We start from the raw sequence: 24,871 nt of genomic DNA on the forward strand, positions 1-24,871 counted from the left end.
TGGTTACTTAACTTCTCTGTGCCTCGCTTTCCCTATCTGCGAAATGATGTCAATAACGGCGCTCACCTCATAGGGTTGTGAAGATTAAAGGTAAGCGATAGCAGGCAAACATGACAGGACATACACACGCAATATGTTACGGCTGTAGGTGTTTTTACAGTGATGATTGCGGACTATGAGCTTCCTGAGGACAGGGACTGTATTTTGTCATCTTTTTCTCCCAGCACGAAGATCGAGGCCTGGCATGTAGTTGGAGATCGATAAATGCTGGTCGAATTGAAGGACTGGAAGGGAACTGAGATGACTCCCTGCATCCACCAGCCAGGGCAGGACGCAGCCGCCTGGCTCCAAGACTGCAGCCTGGGGCACCTTGAGCAACCCCCTCCCCCGCCCTGTGTATCAATCCACCAGGCAAGAGCTTTACCTTAATATTGCAGTTGTCATCCAGCAGGATGTTTTCCAGCTTCAAGTCCCGGTGGACCACGCCGTTCTGCAATGAGAAGACAGGCGCGGACTTGAATGGGGCGGCCGGCACGAGAGACAGAAAGAGGGAGCGGGAGGGTGAGCAAGGGGAGACATTTGACCGATGAAAGAAATGCGCCAGCCCTGGTGGTCTTTGCCTCCATCCTTCAGGGCTTCTCTTACTGTCATAAGGCTCCCCGCCAGCCAGCGACCAGAGACAGGAGAGCATTAGTCACTTGCTGTGCGGTGAAGGGAAAAATGACTGGAATCCATTCTCCCCCAGAGCCTGTAAAACAGCAGGGGGATTCTTGGTCGGAATGTAATTCCACTGTGTGAAAGCAATAGAGTCACGGGCGGCGGCGAACAATGTCTGTCTGTGCTGGGCTTCTCAGGGAAGAAGCAGATTTCTCTGCTGGAGACTCAGAATGTGGGGCTCACGGGCCTCTCTTGTCTGTCTGTCTGCCTGCCTGCCCCCTCCCCCCCCCCGCCCCGAGGATAGCAGAAGTCCCCCCACGGGCATTTCCTGAGCGGCTGGGAGGGAAGTTCTGCAAGACCCTCTGGGCTCAGCTAGACTCAAGGGCGAAGGGTGAAGGTGGGAGGGGCACAGGAGACCCTAGCCACTGGGCTGACCCAAGCAGGTCGCTGCCCTACCGTGTGACCTTTCTGTTCAAGCAAACTCTGGCAAGGCTGGAAGCTGGCCTGCACTGACAGGCAGACAGCCCCGCTGAGGCTGAAAAGGAGTCATTAACCAATAGGCTGCTGGTCTATCCCGCAGTAACACCTGGTGCGCACAATTCTTTGTAAAGCCCAGTGATCTTTTAATGGGATGGGGGGAGGGCATGGGCAGAGGTGGAACAGAAAGAACCAGCTACTTTGGGCTGGGCGGACAAATAGCAAGGAGTAAGTTTTTCATATCATTCAGCATAAAGGACATTTGCGATTGAAGCTCCTCTTTTAAGCAAACCAACTGGCTAGAACATCTCTGTCTTTCGATCGAGACTTCTTTAGTTCAGAATCGGCATGTTTATTACAGTTGGTGCTTTAATTGTTCATCTTCCTTTCCATTTGACAGTCCCTACCACCTCCAAAAGCACGGGCTGAGGAGGTGAAAGCTGTATTTCTACTCCTCTTTTTCTAACGCAAACCTTCCAGGATGTGTTTTGACTTCAGAAAGGCACAAACCAAGGCTCCTGGAGGAAAGATACAGAATCTAAGGTCCCCGATTTTTTTCTAGTTTTAAAGACTGGGAGCAGTTTTGGTTTATATTATTGCATTCCTAATTTTCAGAGTAAGATGGAATGAGTCTGACAAAGCGCCATTCATACAAAATCTCAAGTACTCACACATCTCAAATAATGAAAATATGATCTGCAGTCCTTTATGATGATGCCTGATGATAAAGTACAAAATACCGTATGATCTGGGTCATCAGTGCTTTTCGAGTCAGCAAAGAGAAGTCCAACAGTGTTCGCATGGGTTAAAGGTTTTAGATTTGAATAATATCTTCTAGTTACTTACAGAGCCGCTCTCAATTAACCAGAATATTTAACATACCAGAAGGCCCCATGTTGCAATCATTTGACTGAAGAAGCTGACTCTGTTTTGGATGCCATGCTGGACTCAAGTCACTATTGTCCTCAAAGTGAAAGACTGTTCCAGGTGTGACCATTCTGGGGGAAAGTGCGAATACTATGGGAATCATGACTAACGTGATTAATAATGATGAAGGCTGAAATACGTCTTGGAAGTAGCTATGTACTTCATTTCCTTCTCCAGAGACAAAGGGTGGCTAACCTGACTGTATTATGAGCACAACCCATTAGGTGTGTTGCAATAAAATGTATGTGTAGGTACGTAACCTAAGTGGATATGACCTATGCAAGGAAAGATACCGAGCGCACAGGAAAGTTCACAGCCAGTAACTTCACTCCTGGATTTTCCCTCAGGTGAATCAGTCAAATGAGAGGAAAAGGTTAATATATAAAGATGTGGATCACTATATATATTAACCGGAAATTGGAACCAGCCTTAAATGTCCAACAATCACAATAATTACAGAGAATTTTTAGTAACATAGGAACGTGTTCTGATTAAAATACTAAGTGACAAGGCAAGACACAAATGTACAAATACATGCACTGTGGTACTCCGAATCCTGAAAAGGAGGAAGAAGGTCATTGGCGGAGAAACTGGGGAAATCTAAATAAAATCTGGAGTTTTGTTAATAACAGCGCCCAAATGTTGCTGTCTTGGTTTCAACAAATGTACTACAGTAACGTAAGCTGTTCCCATTAGGATCAAGTGAGTGAGGGGCATACGGGAGCTCTCTGTACTAGCCTGGAAACTTCACTGTACATCTAAAATTATTCAAAATAAGAAGTTCAAATAAAAAAAAAACAAATGTTAGGAGTAGGAGGAAGAAGATGGGAAAGAAACGAACAAAAATGTCAATCATGGGTTATGCCTGGATTCTGGAATTCTGGGTGATGGTGATTTTCTTCTATTTCATAAATTCTCCATGCAGGCGACAATAAACAGGTATCACCGGCATACCGTGAAAACAGTCACATGAGCATCAAAACCGTCGGTGACCCAGGCTCTGGCAGGGCTTGGCCATACCTTGTGACAAAAGTGCACAGCAGAGACAATCTGCCGGAAGAAGTGTCTGGTCTCCCTCTCGCTGAGGCGTCTCCGCTCGCTGATGTAATCGTACAGCTCGCCCTTGCTTGCGTACTCCATGATGATCACAATCTTATCTTTGTTCTCAAACACTGCGGGGGGGACAGCAACACACAAACACCCTGTTTATCCAACAAGCTCACTTATGACTCCAGAGGGTGCGAGGAAGGACAACGGAGATGTCACTGAGCAGGGGCCAAGAGCGACCGGTCAGGACACAACTCAGGCCGTTCCCGCCCAGGAGCTGGGCGAGAGTGTTCCAGCCAGGTGGACAATGACATCACCGCTCTTGTGACCGGAGACACACCTCTGCAACCTGACGGGAAAGGTGCCTCTCTTTTCTGAGGGCCCCCCGCCCTTCACCAGGCTCGTTCTCCAAAGCCTCGCCCACCAGAACGCCCCCCTAGCCACAGGACAGTGCAGGATAACACCTACCTTCTATGAACTGTTCGATAAGGACCTCACAAGCTACTCTGAACCCAAAAATGGGTAGTTGGACTTGTCACCTCTTTGCTCAAAACCTTCTAGACTTCTAGACTTTCCATCTCACTCAAAATAAAACCCAGTGTTCCAAATTGGCCCAGCAGGTCCTGTGTGATCCCGTGGATCCATCCTAGCCCGATTCTGTGTATTCTGTGTATTTACTTAGCTCTTCTCGCCTACTAGAGTGTAAATGAGGGTTGGTCTATTTCATTCACGGATGTCTCCCCAGCACTCAGAACGCTGACAGAGGGGCTCAAGTCACAATTATCAAACGAGTGAACTCAAAACTTCCTAAGTGCATTCGGACAATTACAGGAAATAATTACTATGTGCCAGGCTCCTGTAAGGTTTTGAGTACCTGACATGTACTGACTCATTTAGATCATGCAACAAACTTTCAGGGAAATACCACTAATTTTACCACTAGTAAAATGGGGACACTGAGGCCTGGAGAAGTTAAGAGACTCGCACAGTGTGGCTGAGCCCTCCAGACTGGACGGGGCTCATCTCTGGCTTCCAGCGTGGATGGGGACCCATGATGCCACAGGCTGATGGCACGTCAGGACCACTGCAATCACCCCAAGCTGGGTTCCCTGCCTCGGCCCCTTCCCACGCAACCCCCACACCACCATGGGAATTGTTTTCCCAAATGCTTCTCTCTCCCACTTCCCTCTCACCAACTCTGACACTCTAGCCGTGATGCACACACTCAGCTGGACTAAGTCCGTGGGAGGAAGAGCCAGGAAGATGCCCATAGGAGCGGGTTCGGGGAGACCACGGAGCACAGGTACTAGCTAGGTCCTCAGCATCCCTCCACCAAAGCCACCCCATTGCTATCTGTTTCCTACTTTGGGCTTTCACTTAGATGTCCTTTGAGCAAAGAAAAAATAAATAATTGTTTTGAAACCCATCCCTCCCAAGGGACATGGCATAAAAACCTTTGTAGGCTATCCAAGATCCTTCCTAAAGAATCCCTGCCTATATCCCTGTGTCTCATCAGCTTCCACTGTTCCCCATCAGGCCCCCGATGTCCACTAATGCTGAACCATTTGCTGTTTCTCACAATCTCTGTCTCTGTCTCCCTGTCTCTGTCTCTGTCTCTCTCTCTCTCACACACACACACTGCTATTTCCCACCTCCTCCCCTCTGCCTTTACTACCTGCCTTACCTGTGGGGGAAATTCCAACCTATCTGTCAAGACTGAACTCAAATATGGCTTCTATTTTGCCTCCCTCTGCCTCTCACTGTGCTACTCAATACTTGTATGATAGCCCTTTCAAACTGCATGGATTTATTTGCTGGTTTACATATCCATTCCTCTGCCTGGATTGTGAGTCTGGACTTTTAGATGTAGAAAGTTTAAAATCAGACCCTCCTAAGTAGGATTCCTGGATCTGCCTCTTACTTGCTGTGTGACTCTGGGGGAGTTGCTTGCCCTCTCTGTGCCTCAGTTTCGTCAACTGTAAAATGTAAATAATACTAGTAAGTACTTCTTAGAACTGTTGGGAGTGTTTATTGATATTGGGTGTGTTAAATGCTTATAGCATGCACCCAGTGACATTAGCTATTATTGTACTATTGATATTATTGGACCCCAGGGCCTTAGCACTGAGCCAGACTCCTAGACACACTCAGTGAGAATGGAATTGAACTGGAACATGCCCAGGCCTGGGTCCTCTGTCCTCCCACACCTTGTCACTGGCTGTTAGAAGCTCAAGCCCCTCCAGTTCCTCCTTGGCTCCTTCAAGTCCAGCCAAACCTCTCTGATAAAAGGAAGGGGGAAGGAGGAGGGAAGGGAGGTGGAGGAGTCAAGAGAACGGCCAGATAAAATTGGCTGCTCCCGTGTCTGCTGACTTCGGCGTACCCTGCAGCTTTGGCTCTTGCCAGGGATTTCAGCCTGTTGTGCCCTTTTCATTAACAATAAACTCCGGAAACTGCAAAACTGCCTCGGGGTGCATGGCTCAGGCTCTGAAAATGATGGAGTGCTAGGCCCGGGAGAGGGCAGCGGGCTTTCTAATTTTAAAAAGTGGGGGAGGAAGAAAGAGGGAAAGTACTTTGACAGAGAAATAAATGAGGAGGTTCACATCCCCAAAAAGTCTGATGTGTCCCTAAAGGAGGCCAAAGTCACCAGTCCCTTCAGTGATTATCAGAAAGTATGGGTCGCTGGTCTCAGGCGGACAAAAGGACTGTTTCGGTGACAGGATTCCTCCCTCTCCAACTGGCCCGCCTGGTATCAAGCAGAGATAAACACGATTCATTTCAACACCAAATATTTTGCTACGTGAGGAACCTCCATCAGCGAGTCCCGCCAGGCCCACCTCTAAAATATATGCTGATTCTGTCCTCGTGTCTGATGTCCCCGCTCACCCCTTGCTCTGAATCTCCATCCTCGCTGGTTTCCTGCCTTTTCTCTCTTGCCCCTCAGCTGATTTTCTGTATTCAGAGGGGGCTGAGGAACATTTCCAGATGTGCGTGCCGTGGAGCGCGGGTCCTGCAAGATATTCTGGAAGAAAATGTGCCTGTGATCGAGCATCGGCAAAATGTTTTTTGGACAATGCTAATACCTGATTGCCCTTGGAGGGTCTGGTTTCTTTGACTCTGAGTTCTGCAGGTTGATTTGGCCATTTCAACATTCCTCCTGACATCCAGAGGAACTAATGGGGAGCCAATCTGGTAAACAACGGGTGGAGATGATAGGCGGGGCTCACGGGCAGCCAGGTGAGAGACCTGTCCAAGTGGCCACGTGGGGCTCCACCCTTCCCACAGGAAGCAGCACAACCAAGCCTCACGGTCACAGCCCTCATTGTAACCCTCAATTAACTAAATACAAATAGCAGTTCTAGACTTGGTACATCAGTGATTCACCAAGGAGGCCCCGTGGTGTTAGGTATGAAGCTTCCAGTCCTTCCTGACAACAGTGGCACTTACTGAAGGCCTACTATGTGCAGACTCTGAGCTAATAAGCACTTTGCTTGAATTATGTCTTATGGCTTTGGTCCTATGAGTATCCTCGCTGTACACATGAGAAATTCTAAGTACAACCAGGTTAGTAACCACCATGGCCACAGAGCGAGTCCAGGGCGGAGCCAGGCCTAGGCCCGCAGTCTGACCACACGTGCCATGCTCCTAGCCACTACATCATTTTACATATAGGTGACCCCCCCCGACCTCGGTCTCCTCATCAGTCACATGCAGGGCCCTCGGTGAGCTCACGGGTCCTGCTCCTTCCGGATGGTGATTCTGCCAGTGCTCAGTAAAGGGCAGCTATCCTCAGAATTTCTCATCTGCCTCCTAGCCAGCTTCTGCAAAACAAAACCGTAAGACTTTTCTCTCCCTGCTGCCATCACTCTTCAAAACGTGTTGTGGCTGGAACACTTGGGTGGCTCAGTCAGTTAAGTGTCTGACTCTTGGTTTCAGCTCAGGTGGTGATCTCAGGGTGGTGGGATTGAGCCTGGCTCTGTGCTCAGCACGGAGTCTGCTTGGGTTTCTCTCTCTCTCCCTCTCCTTGTGCCCCTCCTCCCTGCCCCACATGCACATGCTCTCTCCCTAATAAATAAATAAATCACACAAAAAAAAGAATGCCTACTTCTGAGAAACGCACATTAAAAAAAAATAGAAATAAATTTTAAAAAATAAAATATGGCGTGGCTTCCTCAGAATCACAAAATTTTCAAGCAGGAAGGGCCTTAGAGACCAACTATTATTTTTCCAGAATAGCCAAGGATTTCTAATGTATAAGAGCAAGGCCTTGGGAATTTCTCCTGAAGAATGACCAGCTTCCGCACTCCTGGCCCAAGGCTCCTTGCCCACACTAAGGTCACTATCAGCGAGGTGATAGGAACCCTCTTGGCCATTCTTCTGGCAAAAGGGACCGCTTCCCTTGGGCACTTTTACAACTGGTTATTTATAAGCCCAGAAAGCTTGTCTGTGTTTATGTTATTAGTCACTAAGCAAAAGCTTATTTTCCACCAGTTGGGAAGGGTTTCCTTTCTGAAAAATGAAAGCCTGTGTCTCTTGGCCAGACAGCTTTACCCAGAAGCCTGGTGGCTCCAGAACGGTAAGGAAAACTATGGCCCTTGACATGCCAGGCCTACCAGGAAAATCAAAACCCTGAATAGAAACTTAGCTCAGCTTGAGTCAGACCGCAGCACAGGGGCCATGTCCATGCACCGCAGACCCAGGTTTGAGTTCTAACAATATACTTGTATAAAGTACCTGCTATGGGACTGGCACTGGGGATACTGAGAGAAGACTTTACTAGGGGAAGAGTGGGAAAGGCAGGCCAGGCAGGGGGAGCAGCACGGGCAAGGGCAGAAACAGGAGCAGAACCACCAGCAGTTGGCAGGTGCTGGGGATTAAAGGACTAGAAAGGAGAGGCAGGCTATGAATGAGCCACCGAGCCCTTGAATGCCCACAAGGAGCTCTGTGGGGGAGGAGTCAGATGGGCCCAAATGTTGCCAAGGACAATAAAGAGATGGGACAAGGCACAGGGCAGCCCCCAGGATCCTGGGCCTATGAAATAGCCCAGAGCACCCTTCTTCCCGAGAGCCTTCCACGCTGGAGAGTGATCCCTCCTTCCTCAGAAGGCTTATTTGTGGTAACAATAGATAACACGTACTGAACAATTACTGCATGCCATGGATTGTCACATTTAATCCTAACAATCCCCTATTTCATAAATAGGGAACCAGCACTCAGATGGAGAAATAACACGGCCAGCACCGGGCAAGGCCTACCTTCTCTGTGTCCTCTTTCTCTCACTAACCATCTCCCCAAGGATATATATAAGCCAATACCACGAACAGGATGACTATAAGTCAGTACCATAGATAAATTCTGCCAATTGTCTAAAAATGGAATCATGCTGAATATATTCTTTTGTGTCGGGCTTCGTTAGCTCAACGCTGTAAGAATAATCCCATGTTTGTTCCGTGTGATGGAAGACTGTTCGCTCTCGTTGCTGTAGAGTACCCCTCTGTGTGAATGCAGCAAGGCTGTATCCATTCTACTGTTGATGGGTATTTGGGTTGTTTCCAGGTGGGGGTCATTACGAATAGTGCTGCTGTAAACATTCTTTCAATGTTCATCTGTATGCATTTCTGTTGGGCAGATAACCAATACGGATTTGATCCCAAATGTATGTGACCCAAAAGCTTCTGTTCTTCCCACGACTCCCCACCACCTTCCTCCATCATCCCTTTACTTTCCTTATGTAATACTCCATAAAGAGTCTCCTTCGTTAAAGAGACCAGCATCACTGGTTTTTTCTGAAAATGTTTTGTTTTGTTTTGTTTTTTATCAGTCTGGAGCATTTTCTGCTTTGTGTTGAAGGGGATACAAATGCAACAGAAGGCACAGTATTTGTCCTGGAGGCGTTGTAATGTAGCTGGATACCACCAGGAGTGTTTATGAAATAGATCAAGTGTTAACCTGTATGATAGACTTTAAGGACCTAGATGATCAGAATCAGGGAGATAACGCACATGGCCTAAGAAAGTTCCTAGAGAAACAAGCATGCAACTGAACCACCCAAAATGCCTTGGGTTTTGCTCAACTGAGATGGTTTTACCATTGTTTTCACATAGACCGATATCCAGACTCTGCTTTCTTCTACTGTCCCACAGAAAGGCCTTCTTCCCAGACACCAACTTGAATGATTTCTCTTGTTTTCTGTTTATTTTCCATTTCAAGGGAGAGTGGGGATTGGTTCCTAGAGAAACGGCTACTTCTCCAAATTAATTCTGAATTTCATCAGATGTTCAGTTTGACGGTCCAGCTCTGCCTTCTGATTGTCTCGCTTTCCCAACCACGCTAATTACCCAACTCCTAACGACTCCCTCCTGTTGCCCCCAGGGCAAATAACACAACTTGTATAACTTGAGCAAATGCGGTTTACAAAATAATGCTCTGGCCTGGGAGAAAGGCTGATGAGTGACGAGATCTTGGGATTTTAACCGTCCGCCAGCCATTCTAGAACCAAACTCACAATGCCATTTGGAAGGAAATGAGCTTGGGAAGGGAGAGGGTGGGAATCCCTTTACGGGATGCTCCATGGACAGCAGGTTACAAAAAAAGGAGGATGTCTTTCTGGTTTACATGTAACCTCAGAAGAGGAAGATTCGTTTGTTGGTTTTAAGCAAAAAAGCCAATGGCCTAGAGTGGACCAGTCAAGATTCTCCTCATGCCTTTGCCTTCAGTCAAATTAGTTCATTCTTTCCATGGGGTTGCCTCCCCACATGACAGCATTTTTACTGCCTTCCTGAAACCTCAGACAGATCATTCCACTCCTCAGGGGCGTGCTTCTGTTAAAGGTCGTACGATCCTCGTGGAAAGTAGCTTATTTTTCATTTCAGAAATGGAATGGTCTTTCCTTTGCAAGAACTGTCGTCGCAACCTAATTAGGTCCTTTAGTCAATGCAAGATCCATTTTTCAAGAGTTTCCTCCCCAGAACTAAATTTCAAGCACCTCACAGGCTCAGGGCTTCACAAAATGGTCTTCTGATCCCTTAAGTCTGAAAGCTCATGGCAGTGAGAGTGAGAAAGTTATACTGGGCTGGCAGTTCTCCCACAGCCAATGAGTTGGTCCGAGTTGAATCAATGTGTTTCCCGGTCTGGGCAATGAAAGGCTCTTTCGTTCACTAATTGTCTTTTCTTAAACCAAAACTCTCTCTGGATGTTGGCTGGCGTACGCAAGGAGAACCATCGCCAACCAGGCCACCCACTACCAGCAGTGGACTCCGCAGAAGGTAGAAGAAACGGTAAGAAAGCATATAAGCTCCCTGCAGAAGAGGGGATGCAGATGTCTTTCCAAGAACCATTCATTCCTGCCAAGACCATCAGTGTTATTTGGGGGCCCAATAACAAATCCTAGGAGGGCAGGGGATGTGGCCAGGATAAAGGAAGGAGCTACATGGGAGAGAGAATCAATGGCACCATGTTGGTCCAGCCATTGGATTCCATTCTCCTTCCGCAACCATCCCTGGGGTATTTCCATGGAAACAAGTAGGATTGTGAGGTGATGCGCCCCATCAACCATCACCACACACTCATCAGCCACACCCCACAGTCTTCCTGATTATTTTCTTTATTGCTCTGTCTGGGCTTTTTTGTCTCACACACACACTCACGCCATCCTGAATCTAAGAGCACTGACAACTGGTCGGAACACCTCAGGACCACCCCAGGCTAACGTTAACGCTCTTGTACTTGACACGGTGAACTCTGAGAAAAAGCAGGCTCCTCCAATTCAGGCAATGAATGTGGTAGAAATCCACCCCCTGTAAAGACAGCCTTACCGTTGCCCTCCCCACAGGACGCTTTGCTACAGGGGCACATCCCACCCTTACCAGCAGCCAGGGTGGAAAAGTCAGCCCTGTGGTTATCATATCTATGCTTCTAGCCATTGCTCACCCCACCGTGTATGGCTCAGGACTAATCCTGTCAACTCTAAATTCTGGTCCACCTCATTGTGCAAACACAGTGCTGTTGTTAAGAGCCTGACTCCCGGAGCCAGGCTACCTGGGTTCAAATCCAGGCTCTGCCACTTACCAGCTGAGTGACCTTGGCAAGTTACCTAAACTTTCTGAGCCTCAGTTTCTTCATCTGTTAAGGTGAAGACCACCGATCCTCATTGTGAAGGTTATCACAACATGCGTCTGTGTGTTAGGCTGTTATTAGTAGGCAGCAAGTCTTAGTCATGCCTGAATCAAATCCAGGATTATTAAGGATATATGTATTGGCAGAATCTACACCTGAGATCACATGTGTTCCCTTGAGGGATGAGAGGGAGGTGGGAGAACAGAGAAATAGACTAAGACTCAGGGACGTCAAAGGACTTGCAGCCAAGCCTGAGGTGGAGGCAAGCTTAGCTCTCCTAATTAGGGTCCGTTCTTCAGACACCAGTGGTGTTCCAAAGCATGGATCTCAACCTCAGAGCTACCCCTGCCAGATGAACCCACTGTCAGAAATCATCTGGGGAGTGGGCCTCTTCCATACCCCACAAGCCTTCTTCAATGCATGCTGTTAACCACCGAGGCAAATTAACAGAGCCATCACGCTTAAGTTCAAAAGATCTTATATTACCAGACAACACGGTTCCATTTTTTTTTCTTTAGAAATTAACTTCAAATACAAGTGGTATTATTTGAGGCACTAGAAAATATTGAATTCCAGGAAACCCGAGAGGGCGAGGCAGGACAACCAGGGAGGTAGCATTCGTTTTTAGTTGTTTTATTTCTAATCTCCAGCCTCTAGAAAAATGACTTGGGTGTAATCAAATGAAAACAATGAAAATAATACACTTGAAGGTCAAACAGCTAACTTAATAGGAAACTCATTAGAAACGTGGCTGGACAGATTCACAGCTGAAGAGCTCGTGCCTGTGACTAAAAGTGAAGGAAACTCTGGTGCTGTGTTATTAACCAGGGCAAGTCCTTCCTTTTGGATCCAGCCTGCAGAGACTTCATGTGGAATTTGTGGACCTGGCAGCAAGGGGAGTGTGTTAAAATGCTCAGCAATTTGCCATGGGTTCAAAAGAGTAAACACAAGCATAATACACCACTTTGCCAAGTTCAACAAACTGTTTCATGGGGCTCTGAGTCCCTGATGAGGGCAGCAACGAAATGGCTAAGTAAGGAAACCCAAGCCCAAAGGTATCACTCACTGCTCACTGGTGATCGCTGCCAGACACACTTTCTTCTCTGGAATTCACTGATGACAAATGATCAGACCAAGACAAGTTTCGAGAGCAGGGCTCATTTCCTCTTCATTGCAGGATTAAGTCCGTATTTCTCAGTCTGGCCAATTAAATCCGAATCCCCAGGGGGGGAGGCTCGGGCATCAGCATTTTTTACAGATGTCCCATGAGATTTTAATGTGTATCCAGCGCTCAGTATCACTGGTGTAGGCAATCTGGCCGCGACCTTCTCTTCTAACTCCTCCCAAAAGAGGGTGATACTCCAGTCATTAAGGACCTCTCAGAGCCCTAAACATCACAGCAGGAATAATCAGTGTTATTTATTGAGCATGTACCTGCCACTGTGCTTAGCGATCTTTTCCTTATCTGATTTAATCCTCACAAGTTTATCTAGAAAGTAGCGAGCTATTGGCCCCATTTTATAGGTAAGAGAACTGACCCTCAGACAGGTTTAAGTCACTGGCCCAAGGTCACATAATAGCAACTGGAAGAGCAGCTGGCTCACTCAAATCGAAGCCTGCTTGGGACAAGAAAACATATACTCATCCCACTAGAACAATACCTGCCTGGGACGTAAGTACTCAATATATTTTTGTAAAAGCAATGAGTGATCACATGAATGAATGAGAACACTGCGTAGAATTAATGACTAACAGCCCTTGTCAGATCAATTCGGCCATCCCCTGCCTTCGAAAAGGCCTCAATCAGGATCTGCTTGCTGGCTGAGAAGGCTGGGTTAGGGCACTTGACCTGAGAAGAAAAACGTGAACTGGTTCGACTGTAGGTATTTCCAAATAACTGATGCTAGAAATGAGCCCTGCCTTGGTTTCTGCTCCACGGAGCAGCTGTTCTCTAACACGGTGGTTCTCAAACTTGAGAGTGCAGTCGAGTCACCCGGAAGGCTGGGTGGGCCCAAGGAACACGGACGCTGCAGCTCCAGGGTCCCTCTGAGAACGGTGGCTCACATGCATTGCTGGGCAGTTGATCAGCATCCTGCCATTCTCGACGGGTTACTTTGCAGGGGCAGCCACACTTTGTGACTCTGGGACCTCTGCTAGACCTTTTGGATGTGTCTTGCACCAGCCCCACTGCCCCTGGCCAAAAGTTGAGGGGCAGGAGAAGGCGGGAGGTGGAATGCCCTGTCATCCAAGCTTACAGCTCACAATACAGCCTCTGGGCTCTTCCACAGGCCCTGCCTCTTGGTGTCTCCTCTGCATCTCTGGCTAGATTATTAGAGCAGTGATTTTCACCACCAGGCAAAAACCATATGCCCTTCCAGAAAAATCTATCAAATTCTCAGGAGACACAGGTAGCTCGAAAAAGCATATTGTAATGTATATACTTCTAGGAAGATGGAAGGAACTTTTCACTGATCTAAAAAAAAAAAGAACAACTCATCCAAAGTGCCTTTATGGCAGGAATTCAGAGAAGTTTCTAGAATACAGACTCCTTTACGTCTTCTCCTAGGCAGCAGGTTTAAAGCTCACAAGACACACATGCTTATCAAGGGAGGCATGTCTGTTTGTTTCATTTGGCTTTTTTAAGTTTCAGAAACTCTTCCAAAGGTGAGAGATCACAGCTGACCCGTGTCCAATAGGCTTCCCGCTTTGTTCCAGAAAGCCAGAATCCCCCTTACCTAAGACAGGGCACATGATGAAAGGGTTGGCCCATTCTAGCGTACTGCAATGCAAAGGGTCAATGAAGGGATGAAATCTTGCAGGGCCAGGAACAAAAACCAAGGGCATAGAAGTGAAGGCGCCAGCAGAATCTCCCCCACTCACTCCCCCACCTTTTCATTCCCCTCCCCCCTCCCCAGCGGGACTGTTACCAGATGGGGTGCTAGGTTTCCCTAAAGTGCTGTGTGGCAAGACGTTCATTCTCGAGGTTTTGCAGTTTGTGTCTCCTAGGCTTTCAAAGGGGAAGCCAGGGCGAGACAATGTGCCTTTGATGTTTGCACTCGGGTCCTGAAATCAGAACCTCAGGCAAAAACTGTTTTTATCTCTTCCATCCTAGGCAGCCAAGTTGAAAGCTCTGGTGGGCACTTCCTTTTCAGCTGTTCTTTCCATATTGTCAATTCCCACCCTGCTGAGAGAATGGAATTCCTTTGACTGGAAACAGGGGTCCATCTCAGAGATGGTGCCAGAGATTTCTTTCTTCCTTTTCTCTCTCCCTTACGTTATTACCCTTAGTATCACACACTAGAAGGTGTAGGTCTATCCTCTTTTATTTACTTAGCATTAGAAACCAGTTATGGTTTGTGTTTACACAGAGTCGACAAATTTGAGGGTTAATCACCTTCACCCACAGGTCAATAGGAGAGTAACCCCGGGGTCTGGTTTGAGAAAGAAACATTTGAAAGGAATTATTTTTGAGATTTGGTGAAGAGCAGCGTTAATTCAGTGAAGTCGCAGATGTCGTGAGCCTGTGGGTACTCTGAATAATGTACAAATAACTTACATTTCCATGGACTGCAGTGTAGAAAACACTTGATCTTTGAGTTGACCAGATTTGGGCCCCAAGCTTGTTCCTGAGATGTATGTAGAAATATTTTCTAAAATACCCACAAAGCTGACATTTAATGCTCTCACATATTTCAGACAACAACTCCTGTGAACACCAAGAATTCTCTGTATCACGGGGTCCAGAATAATGCTTGCCCCCAGTTAGGGGTCACGGCAGACCACCAAATGACCTGGCTTGTCTTAGGCGCACCAGCTTCAGAGTGACTAGGTTCAGCGCTCAGATCTCCCGCTTCTTAGTCGGTGTGACTTTGGGAAATGTACTTAGCCTCTCAGACAAAATTTCCTTACCATAAAATACGGATGTTAACAGTTGCATTTCATGGATGTAAGGATCAACTGAGATAATACAAGCACACATCCTAGCATAGGGTAAAACTCAGTAACTCCTAGCTATTATTAGTACTATTTTAAAGTGTAAATAAAAGCTACCTTCTTCCTCAAAATCAGTGGCTTTGCCTTATTCTTGGTACAAAACCCACAGCTCTCCTTGGCCAATCTGGGCAAAATCTGGCCCTCCCTGACCTCCTCTCTCCACCACCCTCCTACTCACTTGCTCCCTCAGCCTCACAGACCCTCTGTCACTTCTGCCAACACAAGCTCCTTCCCTCCCTTGAGCATTGTTCCTGAACACATGGGGTCAGACGCATCCTTGCTTTGCCATGTTGTTGCTTTTGCAGCTGCTACTACTGTGTGTGTGTGTGTGTGTGTGTGTGTGTGTGTGTGTGTGCGTGCGCGTGCGTGCATGTATTTTAAATCACAGAAGTCCTGGCTGCAGAAGAACTCGTAAGGTTCTTCCACAGTTCCATTCACTTGGCTAATGTCCAAACAGCCAGTTCATTCAGCAAAATCTGCGCATTGCAGCACCCAGCGAAGGCTCCTGATTGGCTGGTCAGACAACCAATCAGCTTCCAGGGAGAAGGTTCCCTTTCACACAGCGATTGGCCGAGAGACCTCAGACTCGGCCCCCCACCCTTGCTGCCACCGCACTGCCCTTACCACACCAGGGGGCCTAGAAGGAGAGAAAAGGGGATGCCTGGGGCACACAGGTGGGCTGCGGAGCCAGCAGAACAAGACACAAAAGCAGAAACATAGGGCGGATGCCCGGTGGTGGAGAAACCAAATGAGGTCAGGAGGCCTGTGTGCCAGGGCCACCAGCGAGCCATGGTACTGAATGGGGTCATGAACTGAATGGGGTCCTCCAAATTCACATGTCGAAGTCCCAACGCCCCATACCTCAGAATGTGACCCTACTCAGAGACAGGGCCTTTAAAAAGATAATTAAGGTTACATGAGGACATCAGGGTGGGCCCTTAATCCAGTGTGACTGGTATCCTTATAAAAAGGGGAAATTTGGACACAGACACAGAGGGGACAGCACATGAAGACATGGGGAGAAGACAGCCATCTATAAGCCAAGGAGAGAGGCTTGGAAGAAAGCTACCCTCTGACACCTGGATTTCGGACTTCTAGTCTCCAGAACTGAGAAACAACACATTTCTATTGTGCAAGCCACCCAGCCCATGGTACTCTGTTGTGGCAGCCCTGGCGAACTAATACACCCAGCGTGTCTTAACGTTCCAGGGCCTCAATCTCCACAGCTGCAAAATGGGACACCTGGCCTGCCCCTCCCACAGGTGTGCTGCGGGGATCGACTGAGGCTCAAGGTGGGGAAGCTTTGTCAACCATACAGAATTCCACGGATGACCTCGGGAGGTCTAACTTCACTCTCAGGGCCCTGGTCCTGGGGTCCCGGGCAGTAAAGCAGATAAAGTCAGAAGCCCCTGGGGACTGTGGGGTCGCAGTTAGAGATGAAGGAGCTAGACCAGTGCCTTGGCAATCCCCTGCTCCAAACCTCCAGGGAAGAGGCTGGAGCTGCCCTCCTCCACAGTTATTTAGTGGATGTGGGAGAAACAGAACTTGCGTGGGAGAAGGAAAAGAGAACAGAACAGAAATCAGAGATTTCTAAGAAATGAAAAGAAAAAAAAAAAGCCACATTTATGTCCCTGGGAATTTTCTGGATAAAAACAATACATTTTATTTGTATGGTACTCTGCAGGTCACAAAATACTTGATAGCAGTAAAGATTTTTCTTTAACCTATCTGAGGTCAACAATCTGATGAAAGCTATGCACCCTCTCTTCAGAAAAAAATTAACCCATGCACTCAACATCTAAAACATTATACACCAGCATGGTCCTATCCTGCAATGATGAAAAAGTTCTGTATCCATACTGTCCAATATGGCAGCCACTAGCCACGTGTGGCTATGGAGCCCTTGAAATGTGGCTAGTGGGACTGAAGAACTGATTTTTAATTATTTTATTTTATTAATTTTAATTTAAATATCCATCTATAGCTAGTGGCTTCTATATTGGACAAGGCAGTTATACAATATTCCAGAGGACTTACAAACACCCTGAAGTTCCACTGACTCTTGCCAATGGACCAAGTTAGGAACCACTTGTAATGATTGTACTGTCTTCACAATAATTATCTTTTTTGAGCTTACCAGAACCTGTATCATCTAATTTAATCCTACCAACAACCCAAAGAAAGAGGTAGAACTGTTATCAGCATCTTACAGGTGTAGATATTGAGGCCCTGAGAGGCCCCCCAACTTGCCCAAAGTCTCATGTCAAGGCCACAGTGAAGGATTTGGGACTAAAACCCAAGAGCCTGATGTGAGAACTCAAGCTCTTTCCTGAGTCCCCAAAACCTGGTGATAGGGTTTTATGAATTGAGGCCCAAGCTCCCACCTGAGGCCTCGATGGAAATTATTTCTAGTCACCCAAAGAACTTTAAATTATGTGGTACCTATCTTCAAAGTTATAAGCAAGGGTCCTTCTCTATGCCAAGAAATCCCAAACACAGCACACTGGTCCACACTGTGGAGGTCATCCTTCACAAGTACCTTCAGGTTCCCATGGTAACCAGGCCACAGGGAGCAAAAACACTCAGAATTGTATAAAACTCACTCTCCTCCTGCATTGTGTGTCCCCACTCACTTCTAACCTCTAGAAGTTCCTCTCATTTGCAGACATACTCAGATTTGTTTTCTCAACCTGGAATTCTCCTTTCCCCAATTCTTCCTCAAAATAACTCCTTCAAGGCCCAGCCTATATGCCACAAAAACTTCTAAGCTCCAGGACTCTATGGTCCCAGAATATGTTGCTTGCGTATCTACGTAACATTCTTCTGTCCTGCCTTGTAGGGTGCCTTGAATAGGAGATCCATAACCTGGTGTCTCTTTCAGTTTCTAACCACATTGAACATGGTGCTTAACACGGTCACTCAGTAGACCAGTGGTTCCCACACTTGTTAAAACATGGACTGCCGGGCCCCACCCCCAGAGCTGCTAATTCAGCAGGTCTTCAGTGAGGCCCTGGAATCTGCATTTCTAACATCCCAGTTTATATGGATGTTACCGGTTCAGAGACTGCACTTTGAGAATCCCTGCAAGAGATGTTTGTGGAATGAATACATGATTGAGTGAATGAAAATTTCTCTTAAGCATCCTCTCCCCAAGGGCTCCAAAAATGAGCTTTAGAAAAATCAAGATAAAAATTGTCACCAACATTTACTTCTAGATGAGGAGCAAAAATAGAAGCAACAGGGAGAAAAAATGGCCAAAAACAGCAGGGAACCAGAAGAAGGAAAATTTAAGATAGATATCAGAAAAACTTTCAGGTTACCATCTGGTTTCCTCTTAGCCATTACTGTGTAAACGTATTAGGATCAGACCACAATTAAAAATACTATGATGAGACCAAATTAAAAATAGGTTCAGTTTTCTGACTCAACCATTTATTTAAAAATATTCTGGAGAAACACTCTGACTCAGTAATTACGTCCAAGCCTAGAAAAATTTTCATAAGACAAAAAATAATAATTATCAGAAATGAATATAAAAATGATTACAAGGAGGGTCACAAAAGCCCTGCTTATAACCACCAGAAATTTGAAACAACTTAAATGTTTAATAAAAGAAATTAGATCCAATAAATTATGGTACATCCATAAATGGAATACTCTATAAAGCCTTTTAAAATGTCCTTACAGGGAATATCTATTGCCCTAGGAAAGGGTACAGGATATAAAACATGAAAAAAAAATTAAGTCAAAAAACAGTATAAACAGTATGCTCTAACTTTGGATAAAAATCATATAGATATAGAGAGATAGATAAAAATATAAATATAGCTAGAGTGCTATTTATCAAATGGGGGGTTAGAACTGAAATTATTTTGAAATTTTAAATTGTGTATCTCAATCATTTCTGCCACAAATACATATTGCTTGAGTAATGTTTTTTACAGATTTAAAAAAAAAAGAGAGATAGGCTATAGGAAGTTTATACTCGCCATTTCTTCCCAGGAAGGAGTAACAAGTTGAAGCACGAGCATTTTTGTAACTTTCTCCCGGCCCCACTCTCCTACAAACACCGACTACAACTTGGATTCCATCGGTGAAGCATCTGCTCCACCGAGAGATCCCTCTTCTTTCTTGGTACTTCCGGGACCTGCTCGAAGATAATTCCCAACTCAAAGAGCCTCCACTTGGAGTAACTCATGACTCCACCACTGGGGCATCTGCGTTGGGGAACGACATTGACAATGGATCCACCGTGACCCTGATCACCCAGCAAACTGCCATTTTTTGGAAACCGTGGCTGTCTCCCCTACCGGCTTTTAATAAGTCGGGTTGCTTAGCAACCGCCAAGAACTGGCAAGAAGGCAGAAGGCAGCACCAGCCAGAGCTATTTTACGACCAAAGTGAGCTGTGCTACGTGTGTCTGGTCGCATTCAAGGTAACCAAGTAAGAGATAACACCTAGCTATTTTTGCATCATGAGGAAAAATACCTGGCTTCTGACCAGAAGGGCAATTACCTAAAAATCTTGGCAGGCCCCATTCATGGTATGAGAAATGGTAACTGGTACACGGGTGAAAAAAAAAAAAAAATCACTGACCTTCATAAATACTGATGATATGAGGATGGTTGAGGGATGACATGATCTCAATCTCTCGTCTGATGTGAACCATGTCTTGTTCATCCTTAATTTTGTCCTTACGAATGGATTTTATAGCAACCTATAAAGTCAGGAAATGAAATGTTACCCAGAGAACTAAACAGATGCAAATCAGCCATTGGGGGAGTTTGGAAAATAAATACAGATGTTACTTGTTGGCAGAACCGACAATAACCAAAACAAAGCTTTGAAATACCCCCTGTCATGTCTTTCATTTATAGCAAAAACACCCTTCTCCTAACAACAGAAAACATCAGGTTCCAACAGCCTAGGGTTTGGGATGCTGGGTTGGCTTTTTTTTTTGTTTATTAGAGGGTTTTTTGTTTTTGTTTTTGTTTTCCATAAAGCAGAGGCTGCTTCATGTGGCCAGATCCATTTGCTCCAGGGATCCTGATCCTTTGAAAAAAGGAAAAAGGAGAGCTCGGTTTACAGGGTCTGGATGATTAAATATGGATGGGTGAAATCAGTATCACTCAGCTCCACCGGGCAGTTGCCGCAGCAAAGACTAGAAAAAGCTTTACTGCATGGGGCTTCTCGAGGCCAGTTCTGCTCAAACGTATGGTTTTCAAGACTCCAGCCTGTGCTGTGTTTGTGCAATTGCTCAGCGGCCAAATCCTTCCTTCATCCTTCCTCTTGCCCAAGGACCTTTGATACACGTGACAAGACAAAAAGGCTCTGCTATAGAAAAATCAGGACAAAACAAAGGGAGTGACAGCCAGACTCCCTGCCCAGCCCCAGTCGATTCCCGTGCCAATGTCTGTAAATGCAAACTGTAGTGAGCTGCCAGGGCCAACGCACAGAGCAGTTCCTCAAAAGAAACACATAAATAAAAAAGCATTAAATGACAATGGGAATCTAATAAGGAAAAACGTGTTTGCCAATGGACTCATCTTTGCTCATAAACAAGTTGCTTCGTAATTTAATCCACCCTGGCTCTAAGGGAGGCAAAAAGTACTTTGGAGGGGGAAGGTGTCCATGGGTAACAAGGAAGCCTGCCAACCAATGTGCTGCCATCTCCAAAAGCCTGCTTAGTCCCCTCCAAAGTGGTCCCCCTGTGATGTCAGCTCTCACCTGGACCACCCTCTCCTAGATGAAAGGCACTTAGCCCATCCCTCTGGATCACAAAGGCATGAAGTGCTCCTTGTTCCCAGCAGGCCATCCCCACACCTGGATTAAGACAGGGTGAAGCCCTGTCAGCCTCAGCAGGAACGCACTCCCACCTGTGAGCATTAGCATCTTCTGGCTTACACCAGGTCCCCACCAAGCACGATACATGGAAACATTTCTTTTTTTTTTTTTTTAAGATTTTATTTATTTATTTGAGAGAGAGAATGAGATAGAGAGAACATGAGAAGGGGGGGGAGGGTCAGAGGGAGAAGCAGACTCCCTGCCGAGCAGGGAGCCCGATGCGGGACTCGATCCCGGGACTCCAGGATCATGACCTGAGCCGAAGGCAGTCGCTTAACCGACTGAGCCACCCAGGCGCCCCCATGGAAACATTTCTAAAAATACAACTGGTCCATCTCTAACTCAGTAAGAATTGGGCAGCTATCATTATTGTTATTATTACTGTCATTATAATTATTGTTGTTTTGCTACTTGCTGACCTCCTAGCAAATGGGGGAAATGGACAGGCAGGTCCCCATTTTTCTCCTCTGCAGAACCCTCCCCAGCTGTAATGAAATGAGTACTTGTGTCGTCACTTGGCTCTATACTAGTGGGGATCTAATTCACTGCTTTATCTCCAGTGCTTAACTCCGTGTTGGCACGTGGCAGGCCAGAGAAAAGCCTTAGTGTGGGCAGGTGGGCAGGTGCTAGGTAGACAGAAAGGGAAGGGGCGGGGGGCAGGGGTGATGTCTGCCGTTAGGTTATGAGAACCCAGACCAGAGATGTGATGGTGGAACCGGAGCAAAAAAGGAAGGACACCCTAGACAGACACCACCACCGAGACAGGCACGCTGGGAAGCTGCTTCGTTCTTCTTTGGCATCCTACCTGCAAGGGGAACCGAGGAATGGACAAAGCAGACCGGAAACACGGGACGCTGGGCTGCAAACCCAGGGGCCGGCACCATCCTCCCTTAGACTGGGGGCAGACCCCGAGGCTGCATAAAAGGAGGCTGCCCAGAGATGAATGAGCTTCCAGCTTCAAGGCCCCTTTTCACCAGGGTGCCAGGCTCAAAGCCACCCCAGGCCCTCCCGACAGCCCCATTCCGTATGCAGCAAGAAAAGTCTCCCCGTGCTTACGTCAAATGTAAAGATATGACTGGAAGGCTTTATTTTGTCTGAGCTGGGACTGTGATCTTGAGCGCTTGCTCTGGGAGGAAGCAGACAGTGAACACACACAGGCCGTGGAGGATGTGGGTGGCTGTTGGACCAACTCCTGCATTCCTCCAGGAACTAAAGATGGGCCAGGGGAGAAACCACCCCTTTGATTAAGCAGCAGGCTGAACTTGGCCTCAAGGAGGCCCTATTGTCAAATGACAAGAGGCATAAATTCTTTCCCCTTCCAGGGTCAGGGGAGGGTGGTGACATTCTGCCGGGTAAGAAAATAAGCCCAGTTGTCAGTTCCCCCCAACAGTGAAGTATGTTTGCCAGGGGGATGCTTTCAGCCCACTATGAAAAGGAAAGCGCTCACATTCTAATAAAACCCCACTCAGCACTGAGGAAACTGAAGGGGCTCCATAAATGTTAATAACCATGGCGGTTGCCCCTCCACAAAAGCTTTCCTCTTCCTGCAATGAATCTTCTATTGAAAATGGAAAAGAGGGCTCATTCTGCCCCCTCTCTCAAAGGGTTGGAGGGAAGTCAGTCGGAGACAAATGCTAGAAATCACTTAGAACCATGCAACTGTCAAGGCCGGGGGAGACTCTCAGTTCAACTCCCAAGAGCAGGGAGCTGCCTCACCCAAGGTTGCAGGGCCCGTTAATGGCAAACCACGGACACAGCAACCCCACAGTAGTAACAGCAGCTGGGCGTGGAGCACTTCACATATGGTGCAGACCTGGTGCGAAGTGCTCTTCACACCGCCCATCTTTACCTCCTCATTCAGGCGTCAGCCCCAGGATGCCCTAGGACAGCCCTCCCTGACCCCTCTCGCCACACTTGCCCCCACTTTATCTTCTTTGGGACCTATCGCACCATCTGAAATTCTCTTGCTTCTTTGTTTGCTGCATATTCAGCCCGTGACCAAATCCAGTTTGTGGCCTGCTTCTGTAGGACCCAGAAAGCTAAGAATGGTTGTCATGTTTTTAAAGAGTCATTTATAGAAGTCCAATGCGCTATCCATTGCGCTATGGAGCCACCATAGGGAAAGGGAGGGAAAAATGAAACAAGATGAAACCAGAGAGGGAGACAAACCATAAGAGACTCTTAATCTCAGGAAACAAACTCAGGGTTGCTGGAATGGAGGGGGGTGGGAGGGATGGGGTGGCTGGGTGATGGACACTGCGGAGGGTATGTGCTATGGTGAGCACTGTGAATTGTGTAAGACTGATGAATCACAGACCTGTACCCCTGAAATAAATAATACATTTTATGTTAATTAAAAAATTTTTAGAAAGAGTCGTTTATAAAAGGAGACAGAGATCTATAAACGTAGCTCCTGTAACGTAAGGTAGTGCCTGCTTCATGAAGTCCAGGGGAGGAACTGGGCCAGCACGCAGGGACGCAGGGTTGCCTAACGGTCAGGGGCATGGCTGAGTCCTGGCTGAAACCACTCACTAGCTGCTGTGTGACCTTGGGCAGGTTGCATAACCTTTCTGTGCTCCAGTTTCCTCACCCATCAAGGAGGTACCCTGTGAGGATTTAGGTGAACAGGGGAATAAGATACTCCCACTCGAATCAAAAGTCTGTCTCAAGATACCCACTTCAGCCTCTGGATTTGGACTGTTCGTTCACTTCTTTCTTTGGAGCACCTTCCAGGTACCAAGCACAGTGCTGGCACGACCCACAAGGGAACCAACAAGATTCTGTCCCAGCCCTCAAGGCTGGGGGGAGGGCGGGGAGTGGCAAAAATTGCACAGATAATTACGAAATTTTCCTCACGGCCAAAGGCTACCGAAGAGGCACACAGAGGTGTGGGCATTCTGGAAAAAACCTCCTCTCCAGTTTTCCTCAGTCCTCACCCACATTGACAAAGAAAGACAGAAGTAAGGAAAGAAGGGCCCAGCAGGAAGAGCTTACCAAATGTCTGAAATCATACACCCTCCAAAAAAAAAAAAAAATCCAATTTGTTGCTGCAGGAGCCAAAGAGATGTCACTCCGCCTGCAAAGTGACGGGAACTCACGCACAGTACAGCCCCTTTCATAAATGTTCCCAAGTCTAGACAGCACTGTGTGCCTTATAAAAGGGTCTGCCTTTGTATAAGGCCACCCTATGGTTTAATGTCTAAACCGTCTGCAGCAGCAGGTGTGGCCGGGGACCTGTGAATTCTGCCCTGCGGCGCGCCTGCCTCTTTAAGAGGCGCACTCATCCCAGCCAGCCCCCAGCCCTCGGGAACCTGAGCAGGCCCCGCCTCCTCTTCTCTCCACACGCTTTTTCCTTTTTGGAATAATCACCACAAACCACCTGTTCTGCAGCCTGCTGGGCGTCCTTGGCCACAGTGGCTGCCACCGATGTTAAGAGCTGGGTGGCCGGGCAGGTTCTGGGAGGCAGCAGGGTACTGCGAAAGCTCAGGCTTTTGCTGGCTAGCTGACCTCAGGTGAGGTCATCAGAGCATCACAGATCTGTTTCCTCACCTGTAAAGGGGGGCTAGGAAGCCCCCTTCCTTGGGGCTGTTGTAAGGAGTGGGAATAATGTGAGGAAAGTACCTGGCACACAGTAGGTGTTTACTGAATGGTGGTGACAATAGATGAGGCCTGGCAGTAACGGGGTCCTGGACCATGTTTTAGGGGTGATGAGCCCCAGCAAATAATCTTATAGGCCTCTCCCCTCCCCACGCCCCACACCCATCCTCCCCATCCCCACATTTGTACTGAGGCAAGAGCAGGTTAAAATTCATAC

The 24,871-nt window shown here is 47.2% G+C and overlaps 1 protein-coding gene across 3 annotated transcripts in view; it reads right to left on the reverse strand.

The window, feature by feature from the left end:
- NUAK1 (NUAK family kinase 1) overlaps positions 1-24,871 on the reverse strand; it is a 71,590-nt gene that overhangs the window by 17,964 nt on the left and 28,755 nt on the right. Inside the window, exons 1-4 of one of the 3 annotated variants that reach the window (XM_081822341.1) lie at positions 19,810-19,930; positions 12,287-12,607; positions 3,082-3,233; positions 425-490 (exon numbers count right to left, since the gene is read on the reverse strand). In XM_081822341.1, the coding sequence (XP_081678467.1) occupies positions 425-490; positions 3,082-3,233; position 12,287 (219 nt within the window). In that variant the 5' untranslated portion in view covers positions 12,288-12,607; positions 19,810-19,930. Of the gene's footprint in view, positions 1-424; positions 491-3,081; positions 3,234-5,991; positions 6,927-12,286; positions 12,608-19,809; positions 19,931-24,871 lie in introns of those variants that run through there. The other 2 variants (XM_081822340.1, XM_081822339.1) reach the window with 2 other exon arrangements.

This window comes from Leptonychotes weddellii, chromosome 5, assembly GCF_054177405.1.
Source record: "Leptonychotes weddellii isolate Sample4059 chromosome 5, ASM5417740v2, whole genome shotgun sequence".
In the NCBI taxonomy this organism is placed as follows: Eukaryota; Metazoa; Chordata; class Mammalia; order Carnivora; family Phocidae; genus Leptonychotes; species Leptonychotes weddellii.